Genomic DNA, 27,029 nt, shown 5'->3' with positions numbered 1-27,029 from the left:
GATTTGCCATAGTTAAGAATGAACTTTACATAGCAGGATGAGAAAAAGAAGGAAGAAGAGCCAGGTCGAGCCTTACACTGTAGGAAATACACAATCAGTTTAGCCTGGTTTATGGAACAACAACATAATGGACAACACATCATTCCAATATAAGTAGGGAGCCCAGAAAGAACAATGTTGTTATTCCCCCAAAAGCAGAAAAGCAGTTTTCTAATATATAATCTTTGGGGGAAAACTGCCATGACACTAGATTACACAGAACTGTGGCAGCATTTAACTATCAAAAAAACTTTTGATATCTAAGGACCCTTTAAAGCAAGTTTTCTATAGATGTTAATTTTTCTTATTAATATAACTAAACTATAATTATGTACAATGCATGTGTTTAATCAAATTAACTTGTTTACAGTTTGCATCATATCAGCACTAAAACTAAGCAAACTGTTTAGACTGTGATGACAGCAGAAATAGTAACAGTCATCATTAAAAGGTCAGTATTTATCAGATGTCCTCGCATAGCGCCATGCTAATTTCTTAGTGCAACACCTGGGAACCTGTCACAACACAAGCTGTAACTTTAAGGATAACACTATAGTTAAGACTATTAAAAAACCACAAGGTGGAGGACTGGAAAGATAATAATTATTCAGGGTCAGTAAAGTTTTTAATACAGCCTGCGTTAACAAGACTAGATACCATTACTGGCCACATCCTGTAAACAGCTTATGTAAAATGAATTGGTTTCAGCACAGTTTGTGAACAGCACTGATTTCTGCATTCAGAAACCACCACGACCCATCTTTATGAATATTTCAAATAACCTGTGAAATAAAGAATGGCACCAGAGATTGTTCTTTCCTTATTAATAATTTTCAGGGGGATTCTGAGGTGATTTGATGGGTCTCTTTGTAGGACTTTCTATCAGGTTGTAAATCTCATTTCCTATTGAAGATCTGTCTGCACTTTTCCCTACATCCTTTTCTTTAGTCACTTTGATTCTTGGACACCACAAACTTCTGTCTCCTCAGTCATTAAATGGTGCTGGAAAATTTGTCATACGTGATCACAGAAAAGGAAGCTCATCGGAGAAGCTATTTATGACTGTGCGTGTCTGCTCTTTCACTTAACAAAAATACCTCAGCTCCTCATTCTTATTTAAGTACTGAACTTTCACTGAAATCCATAAGGAGCTCAAAACTAAAACAGGAATTAGGAGCCTAATTCTTGAAGATTTTGGCCTTGGTCCTGCCCGATCGTTAATTTGGGCAAGGGTCACTGACTCTCTGGACTCTTACAGAATGAAAGGCCTTCTGTGCTCCGTTTCTTCGTCTTTCCTATTTCCAGTTCCATTGCATTACCGACTCCTTAGTAAGTTTTCTTTTCAAGTGTAACACTGGGAATGACCATTGTTTATTTCTATGTGGGAATCAAATCATTGGTCCTTTCCGCAAGGACTAAATTCCCCACAAGATTAAATAAAGAGAAGAAAAAGAATAAAGCAATATGGCATTATCTATCACATTTCTCTCTACAGCTTTCTAAACAGACAGTGGAAATCATCGATATTTCTCCACTGTGTACATTTCTGACTTGTATATCACATTCATATTTCTGAACTTACCTTGTCAAGGAAGGTGGGGCGGTCCATGGAAGACTCTTTGGAGATTGGTGGTGGGCGGCAGCCAAGGGGTTTGGTGACCATTCCATTATAGTCGGTCACTCCCATTCCACGCTTGTCCATTTCCACCTTCTTTTCCAGCAGAGCACCTTCACAGAAAGGGGAAATACATTCGAAAAGGTGACACAAAGACAGTGAATTGCCAACAGTAGTTCAGAGAAGCAGGTCTTGCTTACAAAAGCAAAAGCTAGAAAATAAATATTATTCAATTGATCTGGATAAGATCAAACTCTTAGAATCATGAATAGTTCCTGTGTTGCTTTAAAGAAAAAAAAAAAAATTTAGTTACACACATACTTACTCATGGCCTGATCGAGATTCATATTGTTGCTCTTCAAGGCCTCTTCTGCTGGCTCTCTCTGTCAAAAATATGGATTATGTTAAGAGAAAAAGTAAGCATGCTTATATGATTTCAAAGCAAACTGAGAAAACAGATACGTCCCTTAAATACTGGATTTAATATTTACTCAGCAGCACAAAAAATGTTTATGCACATTTTTTTCCTGCTTTTAGCAAGTCCCACAACAATTCAGTTAGTTTCAGTTTGTCAGGTAAGTACCAGTTCTACAAGGTCAAATCATACTGTTCTGTTTAAATTTCTTCCTGTTTTCTATGGACAACTTAAGTATCACTATGATATGCTTTTCTCTAAAAAATACAGATATACTCTAATTTCACCTGTTTTAATAAGAAAAGGGGAACAGGAGTGGAATTATGACTGAAATACAAAGTAACACCTGTTGTTATAAAATTCTGAACTTCAAAAGATCTATAAATGTCATCATATACACAAAGTATATCATCAAGTAATTTCAGAGAGCACTCTACTAGCTTATTGTAGGTTTCTGAAATTAAAGTAAATGTCTAAATGCAGGTAACAGAACCACTTCCCGGCCTGAAGAAGAGGCTGAAGATCTTTTTGTAGCTATGCTCTGAAACATTGAAAGTCAGAACTACAAGCTACAAAAGCTGAGCCACAGATGTGCTAGCTATGAACACTACTCACAGGGAAGCCCATGTCTGTGAGCTGTTTTATCAGACGGTTCATGATCCAGGCCTCATCTTGCTTGCTAGATGTCTTCATGCCCTTGGTAAATAAATGGGAGGAGATTCTATTAATGGTCTGGTTCCCATGTTCATACTAGTGAGATGTACATAAAATACATGGTAAGTTTTTCTTATTAATAATACATGCTACTGAAAGATATATTAGTACATTAATTTAGAAAGTATTGAAGAACCCTCCGAACAACGTAACTACGATTCTCTTCCCCCACAAAGTGTACAAATTTTAACTCAGCTGAATAGGTGTTCAGTGTACTATTTAGTATTTGATTTGCTGACCACTGAATTAAAGCCACCTTCGAATTTACGTATTTCATTTTAATCCTTGGCAGAAAGACATAACGAAATAAAAGTTTCTGAAATAGTACAACACTTCCTGAAAAACATTCCCAAAAACAAGTTTGCAACCTTGAAGTTAAGAATGTTACTCAGTGTATTTTCTTAAAAACAAACAAGAGCGTCTAGATAAACACCTTTAAAAGATCTCTGTGCAGCTTTTCTATCACAAAATCCTTAAGAAGTCTCTTCCTTTCAGTTCTCCAGAAAGTACCAAGGGACAAGCGTGGATTTGTTTTGGGCTGCGGACAGTACAAGAAACAACCATACTTGATCAAATCACCGGCCTAACTGTTGGCTAATGGAATAACAAACAAACTGGCTAAATGCATTCCCAATTCCTTTAAGTTACAGCCTGGCCTTGTCCTGAAATAAAGACTGTGCAATGGAAAAACTTCCTAACATAATTATCTATGTTCTTGGTTGAGTGCGGCATTAATACAAGTTTGCTTTGTTCTCATACCAGTACACACCTTACAATTATCTGTTTGTTCCTCACAAATAGGAAATAGGTATTTTTTGTTGAACCACTTCATCACAAACTACTGTTTGCTTTTCTACCACCATGAAAAGTGTCTGAAAGCCCCCTTAACACCTTTTATGTTTCTGTTCATACATTATCATTTCTTTAGAATACATGGAAACTTATAAATTTAGAGAAAACAAAAGCAACAACAACAAAACTCCCGAAGCATCTGACATGCTTAAAGTCAAAGATCTCCCATTTTCCCCCGGAAACAAGGTAGGCTGTACTTGAACCACTGTAGTGGCAAGCTGTGTTTGTGTTCAGGTGTCAGAGGTCTAATTTAAGAGTTCAAGCATAATGCAACAGAAAATTTGTGACAACTTAATCTAGAAATGTTATACTAATTCCACTCTTTCCTAGAGAGTATCTTTATTTTTGTCCTACCTTTTGAAGTCCTTTCTTTGGGGCATTCCCCCAGGAATTACAGGAGGAGCTGCTCTCTTGTGAAGCAGTATTATTCCACATATCTCCTTCTTCATCTTCCCACTGACTAGTACTGAGATTCACTTCATCCCCACCACTGCCCCAGCCTTCTTGCATAGATTTTGAAGCTGGAGGGAAAGGGAAGAGGGAGAAGAAAAATCTTAATTCAATTTTCTGCAAATTTTACAAAAATATCCTTTTATGCCACATCCAGTATGCTAACATTTGAGTATTTTCAAGAGATATAGAGGTTCATCAAGTAGCTTAATTGGCATTAAATGATAAGGACGCCTTCTTTGAAGCTAGCAAAAAAAGAAAAGTCCTCTGAATACTTTATAGAAGAGAAAGTCCAGCAACAGCAAGTCTTGCTTTTTCCTGAACAAGTAAGATCTGTGGTCATGGTCATTCCAGTCTCCTAGGAACAAGGAACCAAAAGTATGACCACACACTTGTTAATTGCTATTTTGCTTTCAATGAATCTCACAATTTCAGCTGCTACATTCTCCCAATGAATAAAACCAAATTTCGAGGTCATTAACGGTCAGAAACTCATTCCCATCTCATAAGAATGGAACCTGAAAGGAGCCCGTGGGCTGCAGGGAACACTTCACATTCAGTGACGAGGTTGAGTCACCTCATTCAGTTTTATTCTGTTTAAAGCTGGGATTACTCATCTTAAAACCCTTCACTCTTCTTTTTAGGTTTTCTGGGCCTTCTATCTCTCTCTCAGTATAGTATTTTGCAGGAGTGAAACTTAAAGACTTCCACAGCTGAAACAAAACACAGTCTAAAACAAGCACTGTAGCCTTCAGGGCATTTAGAGATGGAGAATTTTTATCAAATAACATTAGTTAGGAATTGTGAAGCAGTAAGTAGTTCAGGATATTCCTGAACCTATGAACAGTTTTAATAGCTGAAGAAGATACCCACTCCCTCAGTTTAACCGAATAATGAGGTTATGACTAGTCATTCTCATGTGTTGCTTTTCCTACTAAAATCAATCCTATCTTGACTGAGCTCAGTTGCTTCTCATACCAATACAGGTTTCTTTTAGGCACCCAGGGATAAGTACTATTCACATTCTTCTGCAGTTTCAGCTTCCTGCATCTCTACTACACTGCTTTCAAAGTATACAAAAATACTCTAAGGAATACCTTTAAATTTACTGGATCGATGCACTATATTCATATTTTTGTATGAATTTGGTATCTGGAATATCAATATTCTGAGACAGCTAATGTAGTTTTGGGAATGAAATTATTAAGACAGTCTCTGATTTATATGCACAGAAAACCAGAAGTGCTGTTTAAAAATACCAGCAGAAACAAACACACTTTGCCTTTTTTCCCCAATCTCTTATGACAGTGACACTGACCCACGTACCTGGTTTGCACAGTGCTGGGGCAGCAGCTGGAGCATTTGTTCTTCCATATGTCCCTGCCGACTCGGCAGGATTATCTCCCCACCCTGTACCACTGCTGGGGGGTTTCCCCCATGCTGAAGTGCCATTATCAACTGCAGCAGAAGGGGATGACGGCTCTCCCCAAGAAGCTTCGGTCTTTGAGTGGACAGTAGGCATTTCTCCCCAGCCTGCTGAAGCAAGGGGAAGGAGAGAAGAACAGTGATGAGAGGAAAAGTTTCTCTTGTGAATAATTTCAAAGATGGACATTCTATTTAAGCGTTTTTCTGGAAAGAGCATGAACCAGTAAGTAGACACAGTGATTCTAATTAAGCATATTAAAAAAACCCCAAAGCCTTTGATTTGGTCTCAAAAGTTTTTTTCTTAATTGAATACTAATGCCTATTTGTCAAGACAGAAAGAGTATTTTTTAACATAGCCAGAAGCAGCCAGGCTGCCACATGAGCACCAGATGTGGTCCCCAGGGAGCAGTTGCTTACAATGTGACTTCTCAGAGCAGACCAAACAGGGCTTGGGGAGCACACGCAGCAGTGGGAGCATTCAGGAGACCACAACCCAAATTTGAGTTGGGTCTTGCTTCACTGAAAGATTTTAAGCTATTTAAATTCCTTTTAACTATTTACAAATTATCAAATCTCTTTTCTGATGCCCTACAAGTAAGATGGTATTTGTTTGTTACCACTTTCAATGTAGATTATATATGTTGTATCCATTCCTTAAAGCTTTTATTACAGCTCGTGGTTGACTGTGTCCCTATATACCCCTTCATCACTGAGCCCCTACATTATAATAAGTATGATTTTTAAGGAGAACTAGACAAGACTGCAACTAGAATCTATAGTCAAATCATGAGGAACAGCAGGTAGAAGTCATTGTTTTCCTACAGAGTATTATTTTAACTCATTGAAAGACGTAAGCTACTATAAAGAAACAGCCTTAGTCTGGCTTGGCTTGAAGGTAATGCGCTTAAATCCATATGACACCGATTTTAGCACTGAAGTTGAATGTACCAGGAACAGCCATATAGCTTCTGAGTCCTAAAGAGCAACACTGATCAACACAGCTAAAATGTAAATTGAATTTAAAACGACCATTACCACTTTAAAAAAGTTTTTTCTGAAGAGACAGACTTGGATCATAGACGGAGTTCAAGGTACTTTTAAAAAATACACAGAAGAGACGGATACGTAACAGGCAAGAAAACAAAGGTTTTACATATACCTGATATTAACCTATTTTTCTACAATTATCACAAAAAGCATTCCATTGCATGACAACCGAGATCTCAACAAGTATTGCAGAATTCAGTCTGCTTAAAACTTCCACTGTTAATGAGGCTGCTAATTCAGAAACTCGTTCTCTTTTCATTGGAGATTAATATTATTAAGTCCAGGTATTTTATTTTGATCAACTACTGCCCTGCCAAATCTGTAACTTCTGGCAGCTCACAATATGGAACCGGATCTGGTAAGAAAAAAACTTGGGTTTTGCTACTACCCAAAAAAGAGTGTAGTTTCTGTTTTCAGCTGATTTTTATAATTAAAGGACTAGATGCCTGCTTTGCTGCAGCACTATTCCTTTTATGCTCCCCAATGCTATCTGCAGAAATACTCTGGGAAGGTTTCAAAGAGCAGAAACATAACATTTTCTACACAAACTGACACCTAGAGTAGGTAGACAATGGCAAGGAAGTTGCCACAACAACAAGAAATTTATTTAAGAGTACCTTGAAATACAGTAAACTAACTAAGCAATAGTGTTTCACTGAACAACAAGTCTTTGCAGAACTTACTGATTTCAACAGAATTTCTGTTACTAGAAACTGCAGGCAACAACATACATTGCCAATAATAACTGAAACCCTGGCTAGCAGAGAAAAAAACTCCTTTCAAATAGATGGGCTCTTATCTGTCCACTGCTCCAGTGCTACCGTCTTACATATTTATTTTAGGCTCTATTTCTTAAAGCAACTACATTTCTCTCAGATACTAATAAAAGCACATATGACATAAAACATATCCAAACTAAGCCTACATGTTCAGGAACACGTAGCTTAATAAAGCTCCTTCACTACCAGCAAGATTCATTGCGTTTTAAAACATACTCCTGAAACAACCCAAATTTTCATTGTTTCGTTACATTGATTTCCATTTGAAACAAAAATACTGTGTTCTAAGCTCTATCAACATATCTTAAATTTCTGGTTATTTTAAAGTGTGTACAGAAGACAAACTCGCAGACACACACATGTATACAAATGAACCTCTACTTAACAAGACAACTTCCTTGGTGGTGCACCTAAAATACTTATTCAAGCTTTCTGCTTCTAACTTTAAGCCAACTTTATTTAGGGAACGCTTTATTTGAATTTCTGCCTCACTACTCAGGAGGCAACCTTGTCAGACAACTGCGTGTATTTAATCATATTGGCATCTGAAAAAGATTAACTGCAGGCAAATGAAACAGAAAACAAAACATCTCTAAAGCACCAACTAGAATACAAATACAAATAGAGGTGTGCAGAATACTAATATTTCCCTGAGTTTGTGCAACCTATACTGGAAACTCGTAATTCAATTTATGAAATGAACCTTAAAACACAATTCATATATTGAAAAGGCAAAGTGTGCTAACGTTGTATAATAAAAACTCAAAAGAACTGGTCCTTCTGTTGCTCTCTACTATAAATTCAACAACATTGATTAAAGACCACAGATGTGTAACGTCCAAGTTATTTTGAGTTAAGTGCTTTAAATGCGCTGAGCAGTAAATAATACGGGATTACAAATAATGAGGGAGCCAGTCTTTACTAAAAGAGAATACTTGCAAGTACATAAAAGCAAACAAAATGCATCAACTAAAAGTTTTCAAAACTATCTTAACAGATCAAATTAAGTGCAGGAAATTAGTAAATAAAACCTGAAGGCTGCTGGAGAAATAACTTGTGCACTGCAAAAATTAACCTGTATGTAAATTCCAGGGTACTTCTCAATCACAAACCTGTTTTCCCCTCTGTGTTAAGTACCTGCTGTCTTAAAGTTACTATCTCTCTGCTACCTTTTTATGACTTCATATGACTCTGTTTTAGAAACTTAAAAAGGTGAATAAAGTTACATTTTTCAATGAATGATGCAAAATTCTACAGGTGGAAGAAGAAATTTACTTTGTATTCTCCAAAGGACTCTTTTTTTAAACTAGCTTTTTCCTCAAATTTTAAAATAACCTAGTATGCTGGTGGACACAGGTGGAATATTAGTTCAAAGAGTTTATAGTCCCAACAGCTTGTCTCTGGCAGCGTGACACTTTCCAGTACTATCATATACCTCGCAATAAACACAGCTCACAGTGGCATTACAGTGGGTTGAATGAACACAAGAAGTTACTCTTACGTTCCTTTACACAGCTGTTTGGAAGGAAAATGCCTTCACAGCGGCCTCAAAATCTGAACCTGCCTAACGTTTTCAAAAATTCTGCTCCGAGAAAACTTGTTTTACTTTATGAAAATAATATGCATTTAGGCTTTCCTGAGAAAAAGCTCTGTGCCTTAAAAACCACCCAGATCTGCATGAATGTTGTTTTGCAGCAGAATGAGCTCCATTAAAGGGTTCTTTGGCAAGAAAGTGAGGTTTTAATACTGAAGTTTTTAACCACTGTTAGAATTGCAAGAAACAAAAAGATCACAGTGAGTAATAAACATGGACACATTGGCAGAGCTTTGTTTTATAGAAATAAAAACATAATTAACATTGGGCCACAGCCAACAGGAAATCCTCAAGGGAAAGTGAAATGTTAACTAAGCTGTGGCAGGATGCAGTTGTTTTCCCTCAAAACAACCCTATAGCCATTTGGATGGCAGAAATTGTTTTCCTTGAAGTTGTTTGGTCTGTGATAAATACCAGAGCATATGACTACAATACAGGCAAACCAAAATATTAGAACCTTATGTAGATGAAAAAGGAAGAAATTAGATAGAAAAGAGATTGTTTACTGAATAGTCGCTAGTTAGTCTGCTAATAATAGAAAAGAAATGTTGTGTGTGTGTAAAAGGGAGGATTTTTTATATATATGAGTCACCTGTAACCCTTCACCTTTCCAAGTCTCCATTTTCTGAAAGGTATTCCAGTTCATGCAGTGGAGCTCCATGCCTCCTTATATCGCTCAGCATTAGGGAAGCTCTTATTTTGCTTTCAGCAATGAGATCAACCTTGTGTGAAAATAGAGGGCACGTTTCTCAGTACCACCTGGCTGTCCCCCAGAACTTGGCTGTTAGAGGGCTGAGCACCCACAACAGGATTTTATGTTTTCACATGAGCATCCTAAAGGAGCTCAATGCTGATCTGGTTTCAAATCCATTCTGATGAAAGTTCAAAGTAAGGAAAACGCATCACTTGCATTCTCTGTTTCACATGAATTACACACTATGAATGACACGTAAGTTGCCACTGAGACAATGGCTCAGGATTATAAAAGGAACAGAGAGATGTTTAGAGATGTCAAAATTTAGACCTGGTTCAGTTTTTTAAGCCTTAAGCTCCTTGCTCTCTAGGAACCACAAAGACCTTAATTTTCAACCTAAAATCTCCATAGGGAAGCCTACATTATCTTTTGTTGTTTCTTTTCTCAGCTGGAGGACAGGTGGTTGGAACCCTGCCAGGCTCTACCTACCTAATGGGAACAGGAGAGCATCAAGCCCACTCCTCAGCATTTGGAGGACGGATCTGGTGCCGTTTGGGATCCAAAAATCTCTTTTTTAAATCATCCCTGTTTGCAAGCAAGACCTTTTCTCACTTCTTATTCCCCTTGTATCAAAGTTGCAAGAGTTAGAAGTGCTAGTAAGAATTATACACATGTAATTTAGATAAAAATTGAATCTAAATCAAAACCACTAGCTTTCTGCTTGTCTTTCTAAATAACTCACCAGTGGTTTGGGAGCAGGCTCCTATAACCAGAAAGGACTACATTTATCACATTATCCATACCCCCTGCCTTTTTTTTTTTCCCCTCCAATAGAAAAAGAAACTCCTTAGAGCATTATGCATTTTAATCCAGTGTGTACTTCCCATCAATAGCTTTTAAGTTCTGTATTCAAAGAATTTTGAGAACTTCTGGGGATGGGTGACAACTTGAATAAAGAGACTATCACTTGGCCTCCACTTCTAAATTAATATAGTAAAAACTTAAAACCCAAAAGGGACTGCTACTCCTTTGTGAACAGCTAACTAGTGCTGTACAGCAAAATTAAAATCCACTTCCTTGCTTTCACGATGTGTGACTGTGTCATCTTACAGCTACGCCACCCGTCCCCCTACTTATATAGGAACAGAATCCATGATTCCTTATTCAGGATATTCCCTGAATAACAGGGAATCATAAAAATGATTGGCAAAGCACGTCAGGACTCAGGCAGAAGACAAAATGCTAATGGCAACTACTTAGTTCAAGCGTTGTAAGATTTTAGATGAGGACTTAACCTTTACCCTTTGGCACAGCCTTTAATTACACAATCATGTTGTGCATGGAAATACTGTACATGGAAAAGAACTGTTGTTGGATGAAATTTGGTTGTGGATTACAGAAGTCTCCTGGCTACAGGTTTCTTGTCTCCGTTACTGTAGAGGTTGGAAACGCATAGCCAACGGGACAAAGAATTGGAGTAAGAAAAAAATAAGGTTAAACAGCACATCAACAAACTGCAAGCCCATGTCTGTGTTGTAGGAAAGCTGCTCATTACTTGCTTCTCATCTTTTAGCTGTCCCAGATGGGACACGATTTGTAGATGTTTTAAGTCTGTGTAAATTTCCACAAAGACCAACAGGATATTGCTCTACAGATGCTATGTGCTACATGCAATGTTAAAAACAGATCTCCTGCACTTTGAATGGGGAAGCTAATAGGGTCATTTTAAATTACATTTTTTGCTCTCTCTGTGTAAGATAAGCACAAGACTAGCCCCTCTTAGGCACAGTCAAAAGTAAAGATGGGCATAATACAAAGACACAGGGGACTGCTCCTAGCTTCCATTTGCAGATTAGACAATAATCCTTCAAAATAGTCCATGTATGGCCTTTATATCTGTACCTATGTACACAACTGTAAGCATATGTAAGCAAAAATACACAACAAAAGGCCTAACTTATATCCTCAACAACTTGATCTAAATTTTAATATCAGAACTGTATTTTATATTGTCTTCACTATTATTCAGTTTATTGTCTTTCTTGCATGCTGTCTTAAGTATATTCTGAGAGTTGGTTTTGCTTTAGTGTCTTAGAATCTAATTAACATTTTTGCAAGATGCACAATACTGTCTTTTTAACCTTGTCATGTGGTAGCTTGAGTGGATGGTTACAAATTAATAAGCAGTCTTCTGACTGCATAAACATATTACTTCAAAGAAACCCTCCTTTGCTACCATCTATTCTCCAGAGGAATCACTGTAGATTAATACCAGTTTTTAAATTCCATTTTCAAAATCAGAAGGACTCAGAACAGTAAGTTTTGCTGTGCAAGGTGTTACGATTCTTTGAATAGCATTAACAATACATTGCTGTATATGAGCAGTTCTACAAGCACCAATGTAATCATCCAAAAATCAGCTTAATGAAAAAGAAAACAAAACACCCCAAACCCCAACCAAAACCCCATTTTCATGATATCTCCACTACAATTCAGAAATCTGAATTGTCAGTTTCATGGGTAACATTTTAAATAAGTTTAAGGTAAACGAACTACAGATCATGTATGTTGGATTGACCAAGTACAAACCTATTTATAGATCTCTCGTCTGGAGCACATCTTATTTTATTAAAATAGTCTCAACTATTAAAATATTTGACCAGAGTAGAGAATATAAGACTATTTTTACACAGACATTACAGTAAGTTAGAATTATTTCAAAACATCAGAGAGAAAAATGGTAGAAATAAGAGAAGTAGAACAAATTCCACTTGGTGAAAAACATGGTTAAAAAGTCAATATTTAGCCATGACCAAGACAAAACAAAAACTTGGAGACAAAAATCAGATGAAGAATTTCAAAGAGCATTGCAAGATTAGATTTATTCTGAGAAGTCTGTGGTCGTGATATAGAGCAGGGCCTGCTAGTAACTTTTATTTAAATACCTCTCCCCTAAGCATTTTTCTCATTTTTTCCCCATTTTTTATTCCTTGCTGCTTGTCTCCAACAGTACCTTGTCTTTGATTATAAAAATTCCTAGATGCCTAAAAACTTGTCTTTGGAACGCAGCTGAAGTTAGAATAACTTTTCCCAGCCACCCTCAATATTAACATCTTTAACCAATCCAGCTTTGTGATAATCACATAAGAGTCCAGGATACTACCCAGGCTTGAGACCTGAAGTATAGAAGAGAACCATTTCTTCGTAGAAGACAACAAACAGAAGGCAGAGAAACAGCAACAGCGGAGATTCAGGCAACTGTTAAAAAACATCTGTTGCCAAGAGATACAGTTTGCAGAAAAGAAACAGATGCATACTGTCTAAACAAGAACAAAGACTGAGCAATGGTAACAGGAGACAAATAAGAGAAAAAAGATTAGCAAAAAGACCCCAAACTCTCAAATGGTTGAATTCAAAGAAGGTACTAAGTAACTGTGGAAGAGCTGACAAAATAAATACAGATCAACAATTTAAGGACCCAGTGTGTTATTGACCAGGTATTGTTTCAAGCCTTTCTTACTTTCACTTGGACTATGTGAGCTTGTGTGTCAGGTTCCATGGGTTCTGTCCTCAAGACAAGAAGTTAATACTGCTTCAGAGTAAACAAATAAACTTATTCTGTGACATAAATACAGGATTTCTATCTTTAATGCATAACTACACACTGATCAGGCCAGACAGCATTCAGTAACCAGTACTGGTATAAAGTATCTTACAAAACTATTTTCATACCTGGACCAAGCAGCGGGGACCGGTTCGGCTGGGCACTTGACTGATGTGATGGCTGAGGTTCAACCATATTTGTGTTGATAATGGTGCTAGTGGTGGTGGTATTGGTTGTGGTACTGCTCTGAATTATAGGATTATTTCTATCCCACATGTTTACAGTCTTGTTGTTGTTGTAATTTGGGTCGCCCCAAGCTGAGGTACCATCATCGATTTCCATCTTGCGGCGAATGGACGGTGGAGATGGCTCCTCCCAGCCAGTTGCCTCACAGTTCTCTTTTTGTTTGGCTGGCACTGGCCCACCAACCCACCCTGACCCCGTCTGTTTTACAGAAGCAGCTCCTCCCCAGTTACTCACATTGTTGTCCTGGGGTTTATTAGCCCAATTTTGTTGAGGGCCTGGCTTTAAAGATTCCCCCCAACTTGTACCTGTATTAGCCTTGCTGTTTGTGCCATTTCCCCACCCACTGGTCCCAGACCTTGTGGAATCATTCCAACCAGACCCTGATCTATTGTCAGAATCCCATCCAGATCCATTCTTCTTCCCATCACCCAAGTGTCCAGGAACAGATGATGAATCTGTCCAATCTCCACCTCCTGAAGTCCAGCTTGGATTTGATTTCTGTCCATCTCCCCAGTTTTGAGATTTGGGTTTCTGAGGTTCACCCCAGGTAGGTGATTTGTCCTCCTGATTTGCGGTCCCACTCCATGCGTGGCCGCTTTTGGCAGCAGCAGCATTATTAACAGTAGTAGAGCTTGCTGACTCTCCCCATCCCCCTGGGCCATTTGGTGCTTTGTTGTTGTTGTCTCCCCAACCTGTATTTGTTGGAACAGCTGCCGGTGGAGAGTTGACCCACCCAGATACTGAAGAGGTATTTGTACTGTTCATGATGGACCCATCGTTCTTCCCCCCTGAGTTTGAAGATTGAGTAGCTGCACAACCCCAGGCCTCTGTTCCATTGTCATTCTTTCGTTCAGACCTTGGGGACTCTTCAAATTCCCAGGCAGTGTTTTGCTTTACAGGGGTCTGTCCCCACCCCGTATTGGACAGGACTCTGGGGTCAAGGTCATTTCTTGGCAACTGAACTTGCCCTTGGTCTATCATCCCTTTGTCTCTCCTCCTGCCCTCTCCAGCCCCCTCCCTCCCAGTACTGCCTTCATTTTGACTCCCACCGCTGTCGTTACTTCCTTCGCTAGCTGTGGTGCCAGATGCTGCAGCTTTGGCCCAAGAGTTTATTTGTTCATTGCCCTGCTGCATGGCAGGATTCGGACTGGTAACACTAGAGCTATCCCACCCTGTTGATCCTTTCCCATTGATGTCACTATTGGAATGCTGGTTTGGGGGCTTGCCCCACTCACCGTTCACACCGTTACTGGTGTTACGGTTGGGGTGGCCCCAAGCTCCAGAATGCATACTACCAACACCGCTGTTGCCACTGCCCCTGCCCCACGCTAGTACCCCAGGACCAGAGGGAGGCCCCGAATCCCAGGCGCTCGCTCCGTTTCCTTCCTTTTGCACAGCACTGCTGGATCCATTTTGTTTAGCACTTAATGCTGAGTTCACAGTGTCTCCATTCCCCTGACTGAACCCAGAATTGCTGTTTCCTGTGGCAGGATTACCTGGGGACATCCCCCACACTGAACTGCCCATTCCTTCACCACTGCCCCCGCTGACTTGAGAAACTGATGTTCCGTTAGCACCAGGAAGGCCTTGCAGGTGGGGCGGGATGATGGCCCCCATACCAACAGCCATCCCCCAGTTCGGCAGTCCATTTGTCTGCATTGCATTGATAGGGTTTGGTGAAGAGTTCATGGGGTTAGTGTTATTTGGTCCATCAGTGTTAAGGTTCTGAGGTTGTACGCTGAAAGACACATTCTGAGAAGTGGACGTTTGTGGTTCTGTGCTCTCTTGCGGCAGCAAGTTTCCCCAAGCACCTAAGGTGCCTGTTGGGTTCCCATTCTGGTTGCCCATGTTCTGACCTATGGCACTGACTGGACTGCAAATACTGGAAGGGTTGCCTGCTCCCACAGTTCCTTCATGTCCAAGTACAGGCCAGGCAGCTGGATTGGCATTAGGGTTAAGGTTAAGATTAATGCCAGCATTCGAGTTGGAAGCACCCCAGCAGTTCTGACTTCTACCATCTCCCATCATGTTGTCCATCTTTCCATCCCCACCACTGGCAGAGCAGTGAGCTAGGCCAGAGCTGGAGCCCGCAGCCACACCCCACACTCTGGCCGAGTTGCCGTTACCGTTTGCTCCACCAGCTCCAAGGGCACTCTGGTTAGAAGTGCTTTGGACGAGTGCTCCGTTGGCGCCATTATTGCCATTAGTTTTCTTTGTATGTCCAGTGAAGTTGCCTTGGGCACTCCCTGTAGCCATGCTACTGTTCTCTGAGCCACAGTTGGAGGCAGAGTCAGTGTCTGTAGTACATTCTGAGGCAGACTCAGTCTCAGCTCCGGTAATGGAAGGCCACGCTTCCTTGTCAGTCCTGTCTATTATCACTTTATCCCAGCTGCAGTTGCCTTCACTCCTGAAAGCGGGCTGCTGTCCCCAGTGGGAATTCTCATAATGGTCTCCCAATCCACTGTGGCTGAGATCTGAAAGGATCCAACAAGGTTAAAAATGAGTCCACTGTTCAAGCACTGCAAAAGCCCTCTATTGAGTACTATTTTACATTGCTAGTAACAACACGGCATTCTGTTAAAATGTAGCGTACATTCTCTAACATAATGCTGCAATTTTCCTCACTACAATAAAGCACGATGCTCGTATTTAGGGGTTTTTTTTAAATCTGGCAAAACTCTCCATTAAAATAATGGAACAATTCAGTTTTAGAACAGAGCAACAAAAGTGTTTTGTATCACTTAGTATACTAGTAAAAATAATAAGCAGGAAGTAAATAAGGATAGCAAATACACTAATCTACGTGAAAAATCTAAAAAGCAAATTTGGAAAAAACACATTAGAGTATCTAGCAGACTCTTACCATTTATTTTGACTCAATTCTCATTCTTCAGAGAAACACAAAGAAAGAGCATCCAATAAAAAATATAAAATGTCTGCCTGCCATTAGATATTACATACACACCCACATCACACTCACGCTACATTCATACTGCATTTAGATTTTCAAGTCTTCCTGTAAATAAGGGAAAAAATACGGACAGCCACCTTTACTATTCAGTGTCAATCATACATTTAAACACCAACACTGTAACTTACATTTTAGCAGAGAACCTGGGCATTTCTAAACAACAAAGAGTTGTGTCAAGAAACTTATCTCTTAAAGGATTTACATGCAGTTTAAACATTCTTTTGCACTTACACGTACAGTCCAATTTCCACCCCAAACCAACGAAAACCAATGTTATGGCGTACAGAACTGTAGTTCTGTACAAGACTGTACTCAGAAGACAGTCTTTTCGGAAACCGCCCACATCCTCAAACATAGATGTTAATCCAAAAAATTAAAACAAAAGCTCTTGAGCATCTAATTGCTTGCTAGGGTACAAAGTTAAACTGGAAGACTCAACACTTCTCATGCTAAGAACTCAAGCTTAGTTCAAGTTTTTGCATTTACTTGCCATCCCAATTGCTCTCTACAAGTTTTCTAGTACAGATTACGCTTTTTGGTTTCCTTTGATGGGAATTTTATAGCAAGTAATTCAGTCCGATCCTAGGGATACGTACCAGTGACAATCTGCATAACAGTTCCTCTTAACTGGTTGTCTAAAGTGAGAAAACTGCATATACCTAATTTACAAATTTTGGCTATCAATTATTTTTACTTGCTGTAAATCTGCAGAAACATGACTTTTATTTTTTTATTATTTGAATGAGAAGAATATTTTGTGGCAAAGATGGATGCGACAAATCTCCCAAATAAGCTGTTAACAGTGGAGGCCTAATATGCATTAATTTAAATCACAAATATTTTGGTGTGATTAGCTCCTCTAACTGCCTCCAATTACAGGTGTTCTAATACTGAAAAAAAATTTTTCCAAGAACAAAAAAAGCTCTCGCTTTGACAAAGTCTTCTTATTCACACATTTCACCTGTAGCTTTTCAATAAAGGGACGTGATTACTTGGTTGCCTCATGAAGATTTATCAAGATGAAGAAAGAACACACTAAACCAGGATGGAATGCGTCCTTTTTTTTTTTTTCTTTTTAAATTTAAATTAATTGAAGCCAAAGTACGAATGTTAGAGAAAGGAAGGGAAAACAATCTTAGCTCATCACCTGTGTTCTCATGATGCCAGGAAAAGCCTAGCATTTCACAGAAAGAGCTAAATAATTGACATGTGTATGACAAATCCAAAAGAGAATATGAAAGGAGCCACTTGGATTTACCTAAAATCTCTCCCCTATGTGCAATGGCTAGAAAGGAAGAAAGCATCACATTATTCCTGGATAAAGCCAACTGGTTACATTACAGAGCTAAGGAAGAAGGTTCAACATTTACCTGATTATCTAGGTTTGCTACACAGGTGTTAAATTGAGACCAGAATCCCAGATAAGACATGGCAGGGAAAGGAAGCCTGTGAAGTGACTTAAAAAGGGTCAACAGGGTCAGGAAAATGAGCCAAGCGGCATTCTTAAGAGTGGCAATGAACAAAGCAAAAAAAGCAGTGGCAGTCCAGGCCAGAAGATAAGAAGTTGAGGCAACCAAGGAATCAGATAAGAGGAGTTATGTGAGATTTTTTTCAACACTGTGGGTGGTGAGATTCAGCACTGCATTTCAGACATGACAGAAAGATTTAAAAGTGGCCTGAAATGCATTGTTCCAATAAAAAGGTCTTGTCAAAGCCAAAACCTAAGCTACATGTGTGAGTGCCTGGGAGAATGATGGCGCTGCCCAAGGCAAGCGAGAGTGTCTGTGCAGGGCAGGTTTGTGAAGAAGGATCAAGAGCACAGTGCAAGATGTCTCAATATTAACAAAAATAGCACCAAGACTGATGAGATGAAAGGGAGCTGTTTGTTTAATCATTTCTTTTTCTTTCTCCTCTCCCCCAAAGATGGTGGTTAAAGCAGTGCACAAGTGTGAGAGCACCGAGGAGACAGAAAGTAAAGGGAAGGAGTGGGAATGTAAGAGGAAGATGACAAAACAGCTTGGAAAGATTCCTGAAAGTAGGGTGCAAAATGGTTCATTAAGTAAGATACCAGGATTTTGAAAAGCAGACAGATAAAGGGGGAGGGGGGGGGTATTAGGAGGGGGAAGAACAATAAAGACCAAGAGATATCCTATTAAACATAGAAAATGGCCATGTGCCTTGCCTCAGCTTGGATAAGCACATCTAGTCTAGACCATATCACACCAAGTATGTTTGGCTTGGAAGCAGCACACACAGCTCAAACCCCTTTGCCTTTCAAGGGTTTGCAACTCCATAGTTACTCCCTTTCATGTACTATCAGCATAGTTCCTCTTAATGAGGTTCAGATTATGCCCTCAGCAAGAACAACTGACTAATCTGAGAGTGGTTACTTTGATAGGGATTACAATAATTTTTTAGGTGACATAAAGTAAGGAAGCCCTCTCCTGAGCAGCAGTATACCTGTGCTGAGCCTTCCCTACTCTGGAGTTAGAGGGACCACACTGGTACCTTTCACAAGTCACAGATTCAAAAAAAAGAGCAAAAACAGAGGCATGCAATAACTTTTATAGTGTCCAAACAGTTACTGGAACAATGCGTTCTAACACCAAAGGCTGCTGCTACAAAACTTGTAAAAAACAGGTCAGATAAAATAAAGACAATAAAAAAAAATATTTCACAATATAAACAGAAGCAAAAACTGTGACTTTGCTGGTGGAAAAACCTAACAGAGTTTGAGGACAGAACTGATCCTGAAGAGAGGACTTCTATATTCTTGTCTCTAGAAGAAAATAACCAAAAGACATTTTTCCATTTTCTCTAGACTAAAGGGAGTTCACTCCTACAAATTAAATACCTAGTAGCACAGTCCTACTTAATCCATAAGGACTTTAAACATTTGGGAAAAATAATGAAAGCCAAATATTGTATATAATTAAATCTAGATATTTTGTTTATTTGTTTGGGTTTGTTTTTTTTTTTTTTTGAACACATACATTTCCTCTGACTTTCTAGGAAACCAACTCTTCATAGAAATTGCCAATATTTTCTTTTATTTTCAAAGCTGTTAAGACTGAAATGGAAAACCCATTTAAAAAATTCCTAAGAATCAGTTCCTCTTTATTTATGCAATGATCAGAAATAAAAGCACTGCAGTCCACCAGAAGCATTTCTATTCTTCCTCTGTGATCTGAGCAAAGATTTTAAACAAAGCATGATGTACAGGAACCACAGGTATTTTGTGTTAGTAAATCCTAGTGCTGGTACACTGCAAAGTGAAATTGATTTTTAAATTAATACTTTGTTTTTGAAAAATCTTAATTACGCATCTTTTATAAAATATGGTTGCTGTTAAATGATTAACAACATATCTTTGGCAATCAGGAAGGAAAAATTAATCTGAGGATGATTTAAACAAGCATACAATTTCTGTCAAATTGCAATCATACATGCAACCTGAAAAATGCACGACTTTTATCAGTATTACCAATAAGCATGAGGGGCAAATTGGGGTTTGTTTTGTTTTGTTTGGGTTTTTTTTTTTTTTTTAAATAATACCTTAATGGGGTGGGAGGAGATTACAGGTGTTATTACATACTGTACCCAACACACTTTACCAACTTCAATTTAGTACTTATTAAAAATAGAAAACATTTTTTGCTATGTTTGATAATGAATGTGAATAATTGCAAAATAATTTTAATGTTTACATAGATTACAAATGTAAAGTACGAGTAGAGTGAAATGGAAAAAGCTGTTGCATGCATTTCTTAGAAAAGCAAAATACTTTGCCTGCACAACCAATTTACCCAAAACTTCAATCCTCCTCTGAAAAAGTCACTTACAATAATATTTCTTTTTATTTTTATTCAGCCAAGTTAAAAGTAACTCTATCTTCATAACTTCCATTACAGTAATTAGTTTGAATGCTGCACAGTAAAATTAAGCATCCTCAACTATAATACAACATTCAACTGATTTAGGAACCTAAGTACAGAGAGGGTGCGAAATGGCAAAGCCTGGGATAAACTTTTAATGAGAACCACATTATTAATAGTTTTGCTCATCCAATTTTAAATCAGACCTAATAGTGATCCCTTCTCTTATTACTAGTTTTATTTTTCAATTCATGTTAGTCAGCGTAACACCAACCAGATTCATTGGCTCACCCTGTCCTGCCCAAAGGACAGACTACAGACGATGTTGTTCTTTGCTTTGACATGCAGAATAGAGAAAAATCCCAAAGGCCAGTGACAGTCCTACTGGGGATTTTACTTGTCACACAAAGGTTAGTGATTCTGAGTAGGAAGTTTAGAAAAAAGGGCAAACTACTTTCTCCCCCCAAAAGAAATATTTTCAATTCAACATGAGCAGTTATTTAAAAGACTACACTGGAATTTTTCTAAATCTAAAATAACCAGGAATTGCCAGAAACATTTTAAGTGCTAGATCAAATGTAGCTTAATTTCATAAAGGAAAAAGAAAAGATGACAAAAGCATCTATTCTGAAGAGCGAAATATAATAAAGTACAAAATCTGGGAATTGTAGTGCTAATATTTCAGGCTACCTGCTACATCCAGCTCTATGCATACGCTGAGAGAGAGGACAAATTTGAAAACTGTCATCTATTTGAAGCCACTTACAAAGCTAACTTACAACAAGCCTCATAGATGTGAGGAAGCTGAAATCTTGAATAGAGTACTTAACATGGAAAGACAGAAAAGAAATGGAAGCATTGAATAAAGCAGCTTTATTTATTTTAAAACTAAACCATAGTTAGGTACACAAGTGGGAAAGCCTGTTACCCTGTTTCAATTTTCTGCACTACGACATTAAAATGTAGTTCCTTTCCTCTGATGCTGAAAGCTTTTAAATGCATTAAGAAAACAAGCAAAAATAAACAACATTTTTCATTATTAGTAGCGATTCCACTAAATGCTACCTCTCCAAAACAAAAGCAGCAGTAGAAAATACCAAATAATTGCATTTTTCTGCTCAGTGCAACATATCTTTAGCAAGCAGCTCACTGCGAAGACGCCATTTTATCAAACCTGAAATGCAGCCAAAAGCTTAGGACGCTGAGCTGCTGCTCTCTCTCTGAAATGTTATGTAATAAATTGATTTAGCAGAAGCAGATGCTATTTTCTCAGGGTTAGGGTTACTTTCTCTTTTTTTTTTTGGCTCTAAAAAGGGCTGATGGGTAATAAAATACCTGAAGAAAGGAGCCGCCCAACCATCCTAGGAGACGCTACATTGTGTGCAGAGCTGTTTCTACTCCTGCATCTACGTTCTCCAGGGCTCTCGGCTTCAATATGTCGGCTGTGTACAGTGTGAGCCTCATCCTGTAGAGCTGCCAAGAAAATCTCTCTGTGCAAGCGTGCGCCCAGACAACCTGCAAGCTCGGTCGGGCCTCGGTTGCACTGGCTATGGAAATGCCCTTTCCACGCACAGCCCTCCTCCCCCTTCCCCTCGCTCCGCTCCTTAACTCTAGGTGAAGGTATCAACAGAGTGGGATTTTTAAGCTTTGATTATCTAATTGCAGCTGACACTAAACCGATCTTCCTTCCTCTTTAAATTCTTTCAACTGTCACAAAACATTTTCACTTCAGGACCCAGCTACAATTAGCACCCTAGCTGCTTTTCTCCCGCTTTTGAAAGTCAGCCAAGAGAAGACGCGGGCGCTGCCGACCGCCTGCACGGGCAGCAGCTCCTGCCTCCTGCCCGCCGTCCTCCCCCCCTGCCCCAACAACCCACGGCAGCTCCTGCCTGGCATCTTCCCCCCCCCAGCCCCAACAGCAGCTCCCACCGCTTGGCAAGGGAGAGCCGCACCAAGTCCCAGACGTATATTGGCACGCTGCCAAGCCCTTAATGACTTCCCTGCCTCTATCTCAAAAAGACCTAAGTGGCAAACGCGAGAGCGTATTAATCAAAGGCGCTGCTGTTTATAAAGGCAGGGAACAACTGCCGTAGACAATGCAGCGGCACGGATCGGGGCGCTTTCCGCCTCCTGCAGAAGGGTGGACCGCCCGCCCGCCCATCTTTTAACCACCACAGGCTGGAGAGCACTGCTCCTCTTCGAGACATGAACAGACGGAGCGCGGACAGAGGCAGGGGGCAGCTTATTGTTTTCAGGACCTAAATATCATCACAAATTCTGACAACACACCTAGAGGACTTTTATCAATGCCTATATACAAATCCCAAAGGATAATTTACACACCAACTTCTAGTGTGTCTAATACACTCCTTTACAATTATTTCTCCTTCTCACTTCTTTGCTCTTCCTCCTCCCTCCTATCTGCCCCAAATACATATTAATTACACAGTAAATGGAGCACGTTTTAAATTTGCTGTTTCAATTCTTGTCAGGTGTTCGTTTGAGCAGTTTCGCCCTTTTGCACTGGATCGCACACAACTGATGTCTCTTTAAAGGTTTGGCTGCATTCTCAGAATTGCTGCCACTTCACTACCAAAGCACAATCGCTGCTGCTATTCTTGGCTCAAGAACTGTTCCACTGAAGTACTCCTGAAAATAGTTGGTTTCCTTCTGAAGACATGTATTCTCTGTTTCTTTGCAATAGTGTCTGAATACTAGACGGGTTTAACCTCATTTTAAAAACAACAGATGAATGAGAATCAAATCAGTTCGGTTTTATTTCCATTCAGAAAACTATTTCAAATGCAATTAGAAACTAAGCTTGAGAGTCAATTTTGCAATAACTTTAAAGTCAAAATATTGTTATGGATTATTATATTCCTTTAATACCAGCTACACATGATTGAAATTTTCATTAGTTAAAATGATATGTCAAAACTGGAAAAGAACATAAGATACATTCCCATGTTCCTTGTATTCTTCTTATTAATAACATAAACTTCCTGTAATCAACTTCAACTTACAGACGCAGGTGCTTACAAAGGGCACCAAATCAAAGGGACTGTGTTTACCAGACAAGGGTCCATAGGAAGGAAATGCAGAACCCCAAGGGAAAGTCAGAGCCCACACCAAAGATTGGGGCACAATAAAGCACAGCTTCCACTCCAGCCCGTGCTGGCAGAGAGCGTCTGTTCCCTTCCGCGTGCCCCGTCTTGTGGCAGCCTCAACAGGGCATGTGTCTGATAAATTTGAAATCCTTATAGTTACCTGAAGACTAAAAAAGGGGATTTGAGAGGTTATGCAGACCACTCACCTGATCTAAGCAACTATTCCTGATACCCAACAAGGAAGCCCTCCAGCAACAGAGACTGCATATTACCAAGTGCTCTCTCTCACTTCTTAAGATAGCTTTCATACAGGCACGTTTTTCCTAATGTCTAACCTTAATCTTCCGTGTTGAAATTTAAGCCCATTATTTCATATCTGATCCATCACAGGCATATAGAACATATAATTTTCTTCCTTGCAGCAGTCATTTAGGTATTTCTGCATTTCTAATTCCAGTCTTCCTTCAACTCAGCAGCTCCAATTCCTTCACTCTTTGCAAGGCTTGTTTTCAAGATCTCTACTGTTGCATTCTTCTGCGCTTCTTCCAGCTGGTCACTTCCTTCTGAAGGCACAGTACCCCAAACTGGACTCAATATTCAGAGGCCTTATCAGAAGTGCCTCATGGGAAGCCATACTGTTTATATCCGTCAGTATGTCTGTCATCTTTTCAACAGTGTGACACCATTAATCTGGTTTACCCCATGACCAACTCCAGATCCATTCTTGCAGCGCAATACTCACGTAACTGTATTTGTGTACAGAGCTGCTCTGGCCAAAATAAAGAACCTATCCCTTTTCTTTATTTCTTATTCAATTACACGGTTTTGTCACCACTACTCCATATTGTAATTTTGTCTTCCAGTTGCCTTGCACTCTTCTCCAGTTTGGTATCATTCAAAAATATAATGAAGGCTGTTGCTTATAGAAAAAAGACTGATGCAAATATCAGAGGACAAATTTGTACTCTCACTCAAAACGTTCTCATTTTGCCAGTAAGGACTGATAGCTGCTCCCTGTCTACAGCTTCCTAAGCAGCTATGACTCTTCTTAACATAGTTTCATCTTATACTTCCCACTTATTTACACCACCATACATCCATCACGAGAAAGTCTTCTGAAGCACTGTCAAAGGCTATACCAAGTTGACTTCTAGGACATGATTTTCCCTCTCATTTTGCAGTGCCTGTCACACTGCTGACAGGGAATTACTCTCCTTCGGCACGACCTGCTCTCTACAAACCCACATTGGCTCTGTACTTCTCTCTTGAAAAGTTCTAAATGCACAGAAATAGCTGCTTTGGTTATTTTTTCTAGTATCGTTCTAGCAGATTACTGACTGATCTGTAATTCCTCAGTTTCTCCTTTCTCGCCTTTTAACATCAGGTGTTTTATTTTCTGTTTTCTATTTCTCACACTCTGAAAGAATGCCGTCACGCCAGATTGCTCCAACCCATCTTCAACGTAGTCTACTATGAATTTCATCACTTTCAGATAACTGGAAGCATTTTATTTCCTTAAGTAGTCTAACTCACTCTAGTCTTAGTTCTAAGTCAATCATTAGTTTACAGATGAAGGGAAAAGGCATTTAAAGTATTCCTGATGCCATCTATCAATGGTTCTCCCTGTTGAACATCAGACCAGTTCCACTGGCCTTCCTTTTACTACTAATGGACTTATGAAAGTATTATCTGTTTGTTCTTTGTGGCTTTTTCTTCCTAACAGCTACAAACGTCTTTGTTTTTTATTTATTTCTTGTAGAACCATCCCTGTTTCCTGAGCTGTATAAATTCAGCTTTCTGATATTTTCACATGATGTTACGCCCTTTCTGCTCTTCCCAAGGACCAAACTCTTATTTCCTCATCACTTTGACCATAGTTAGTTGCTTTCTACCTTTTACTTCTCCACCGTCAGAGGCAGGTCCTGCTACTCGGTCTTTTCACATGCTTTGTCAGAAAATCGCCATCTGCACATTTTAACAACTTGCCAGACTCTTTGTCTCCTGACCTTTTTTCCCCCCAGACACCTGCGCAGTTCATATATCTGGCTACCACCGGAGCAGAGCCATCGACAGTGAACGTGGAGGCAGGATGCAGGTCTACTGATTCTAAAGCAAAAGCAATGGCCTTTGAGGAGTCATGCTTTTGCACAGCCCCACCCTTTGAAAGTGAGGACAACAAAACTATAAAGGCATCTCAGTCATTTATCCTTTTACAGATTTCTAGTTTTCCTTCTCCCGGTGAAAAATTCTAATCACTGTCAAATAGATTTGAAGCAGCAGATTTATTTTTCACGCTCTGCTGCCTGATGTCAGATAACATACACAATACAGAAAAATTCATTCCAAAGATTAGTTTACTGATGAGTTTTTACCATCATTTTTCATTCATAATGCCCGTATTTGTGCTACACAGAGCTTGCTACTTCTCTATCTATATTCAAAGCATTATATGGGTTTTTTGAAAATTTGCATGGCAGACAAAACCCTTTACTAGCTGACACTCACTTCCCACAGACTTTCCTATTACTGCATTTCAGAAAACGTTCATCACTCAGGAGTACATCCAGATAGTACCTACTGGCTAGATCCCATCTCCATCTTAACTGCTACATTTTTGTCCTTGTAGGATGTTTTTTTAAATTCCTTTTGTCTAAACATATACCTGTCACTAGTGACCTTTGGTAACACTGCCTGATTTCCAGGGACGTGTACCAGACAACAAGCACTACCAAATGCTAAACAAAGCCCTGAGGAACAAAATGAGAAGAAAGAAACAATCACCACTCATGCAACCTCTGGTGGTACCTGAACATCCCTTTACAATGCTAATTCGATTAGACTATTGGCAAAAGAGTAATAAAAACAAATTCTGGTAATTTCTTTTTTTTTTTTTTTTTAAATGGCATAACATCAAATTTGATCCCACTAGTAGGAAAACTTTTACATAGCCACATTGCAGAAACATTGTGTATAGTGACAAGCTGTACAGTGAACTGCTGTACAGTGAACACCTAATCAAGTGATGCAAAAATTGAAAGCTGTTAGGAGTTTTCTTGCAGATAAACATTATGTGTTTGCTATATAGTTACCTTTCACAGAAGCAGTATAAATAGCCAATTCTTGTGTTTACAAAGAAACATCACCATGCTAGTTCCTTCATTCAAGATCAACAGCCATGATACAACAAAGCACATCTTCCAGCTAAGTGTAGCACACTTTAAAAAAAGTGTATTTGCTATATAAAGTGTGAAATGATATACATAGAAAGTGTGCAAACAAGATGAATAAATATACTATCTAATCCCCGATTTCTACTTCATAGCATTTAGTGTTTTAACTATTACATATGAAAAACATGGCTTACAGAAGATCCAGAATAAATCAATTTCTAAAGTTTCTGGTTTTAATTCTGTAACTTTCCATCTAAAAGCAAAAACACAGTAATGTTTTGCCAACAAAGATATTCTGCTAATGGAATTACAGACGATGGGCCCAAAGAGATAAAGTTCAGCAAATCATTTCCATAAAGGCAGTTTTCACATGTGCTTTATTTGTCAAAAATCACCCTGTTTGCCATGCCTCCAGGAAGTCAAGCTAAATCT

General features: G+C 39.1%; 1 protein-coding gene across 10 annotated transcripts in view; it reads right to left on the bottom strand.

The window, feature by feature from the left end:
- Positions 1-27,029, bottom strand: part of TNRC6C (trinucleotide repeat containing adaptor 6C) — a 115,634-nt gene that overhangs the window by 30,300 nt on the left and 58,305 nt on the right. For 4 of the 10 annotated variants that reach the window (XM_030013872.2, XM_030013874.2, XM_030013868.2 and 1 more), the window contains exons 5-10: positions 13,357-15,948; positions 5,412-5,621; positions 3,990-4,156; positions 2,685-2,765; positions 1,980-2,037; positions 1,622-1,767 (exon numbers count right to left, since the gene is read on the bottom strand). In XM_030013872.2, the coding sequence (XP_029869732.1) occupies positions 1,622-1,767; positions 1,980-2,037; positions 2,685-2,765; positions 3,990-4,156; positions 5,412-5,621; positions 13,357-15,948 (3,254 nt within the window). Of the gene's footprint in view, positions 1-1,621; positions 1,768-1,979; positions 2,038-2,684; positions 2,766-3,216; positions 3,322-3,989; positions 4,157-5,411; positions 5,622-13,356; positions 15,949-21,655; positions 21,877-27,029 lie in introns of those variants that run through there. The other 6 variants (XM_030013869.2, XM_030013865.2, XM_030013867.2 and 3 more) reach the window with 4 other exon arrangements.

The sequence above is a fragment of the Aquila chrysaetos genome, chromosome 5 (assembly GCF_900496995.4).
Source record: "Aquila chrysaetos chrysaetos chromosome 5, bAquChr1.4, whole genome shotgun sequence".
NCBI lineage: Eukaryota > Metazoa > Chordata > Aves > Accipitriformes > Accipitridae > Aquila > Aquila chrysaetos.
The sequence above is the reverse complement of the archived record's forward strand: the minus strand, read 5'-3'. Positions and strand labels throughout refer to the sequence as shown.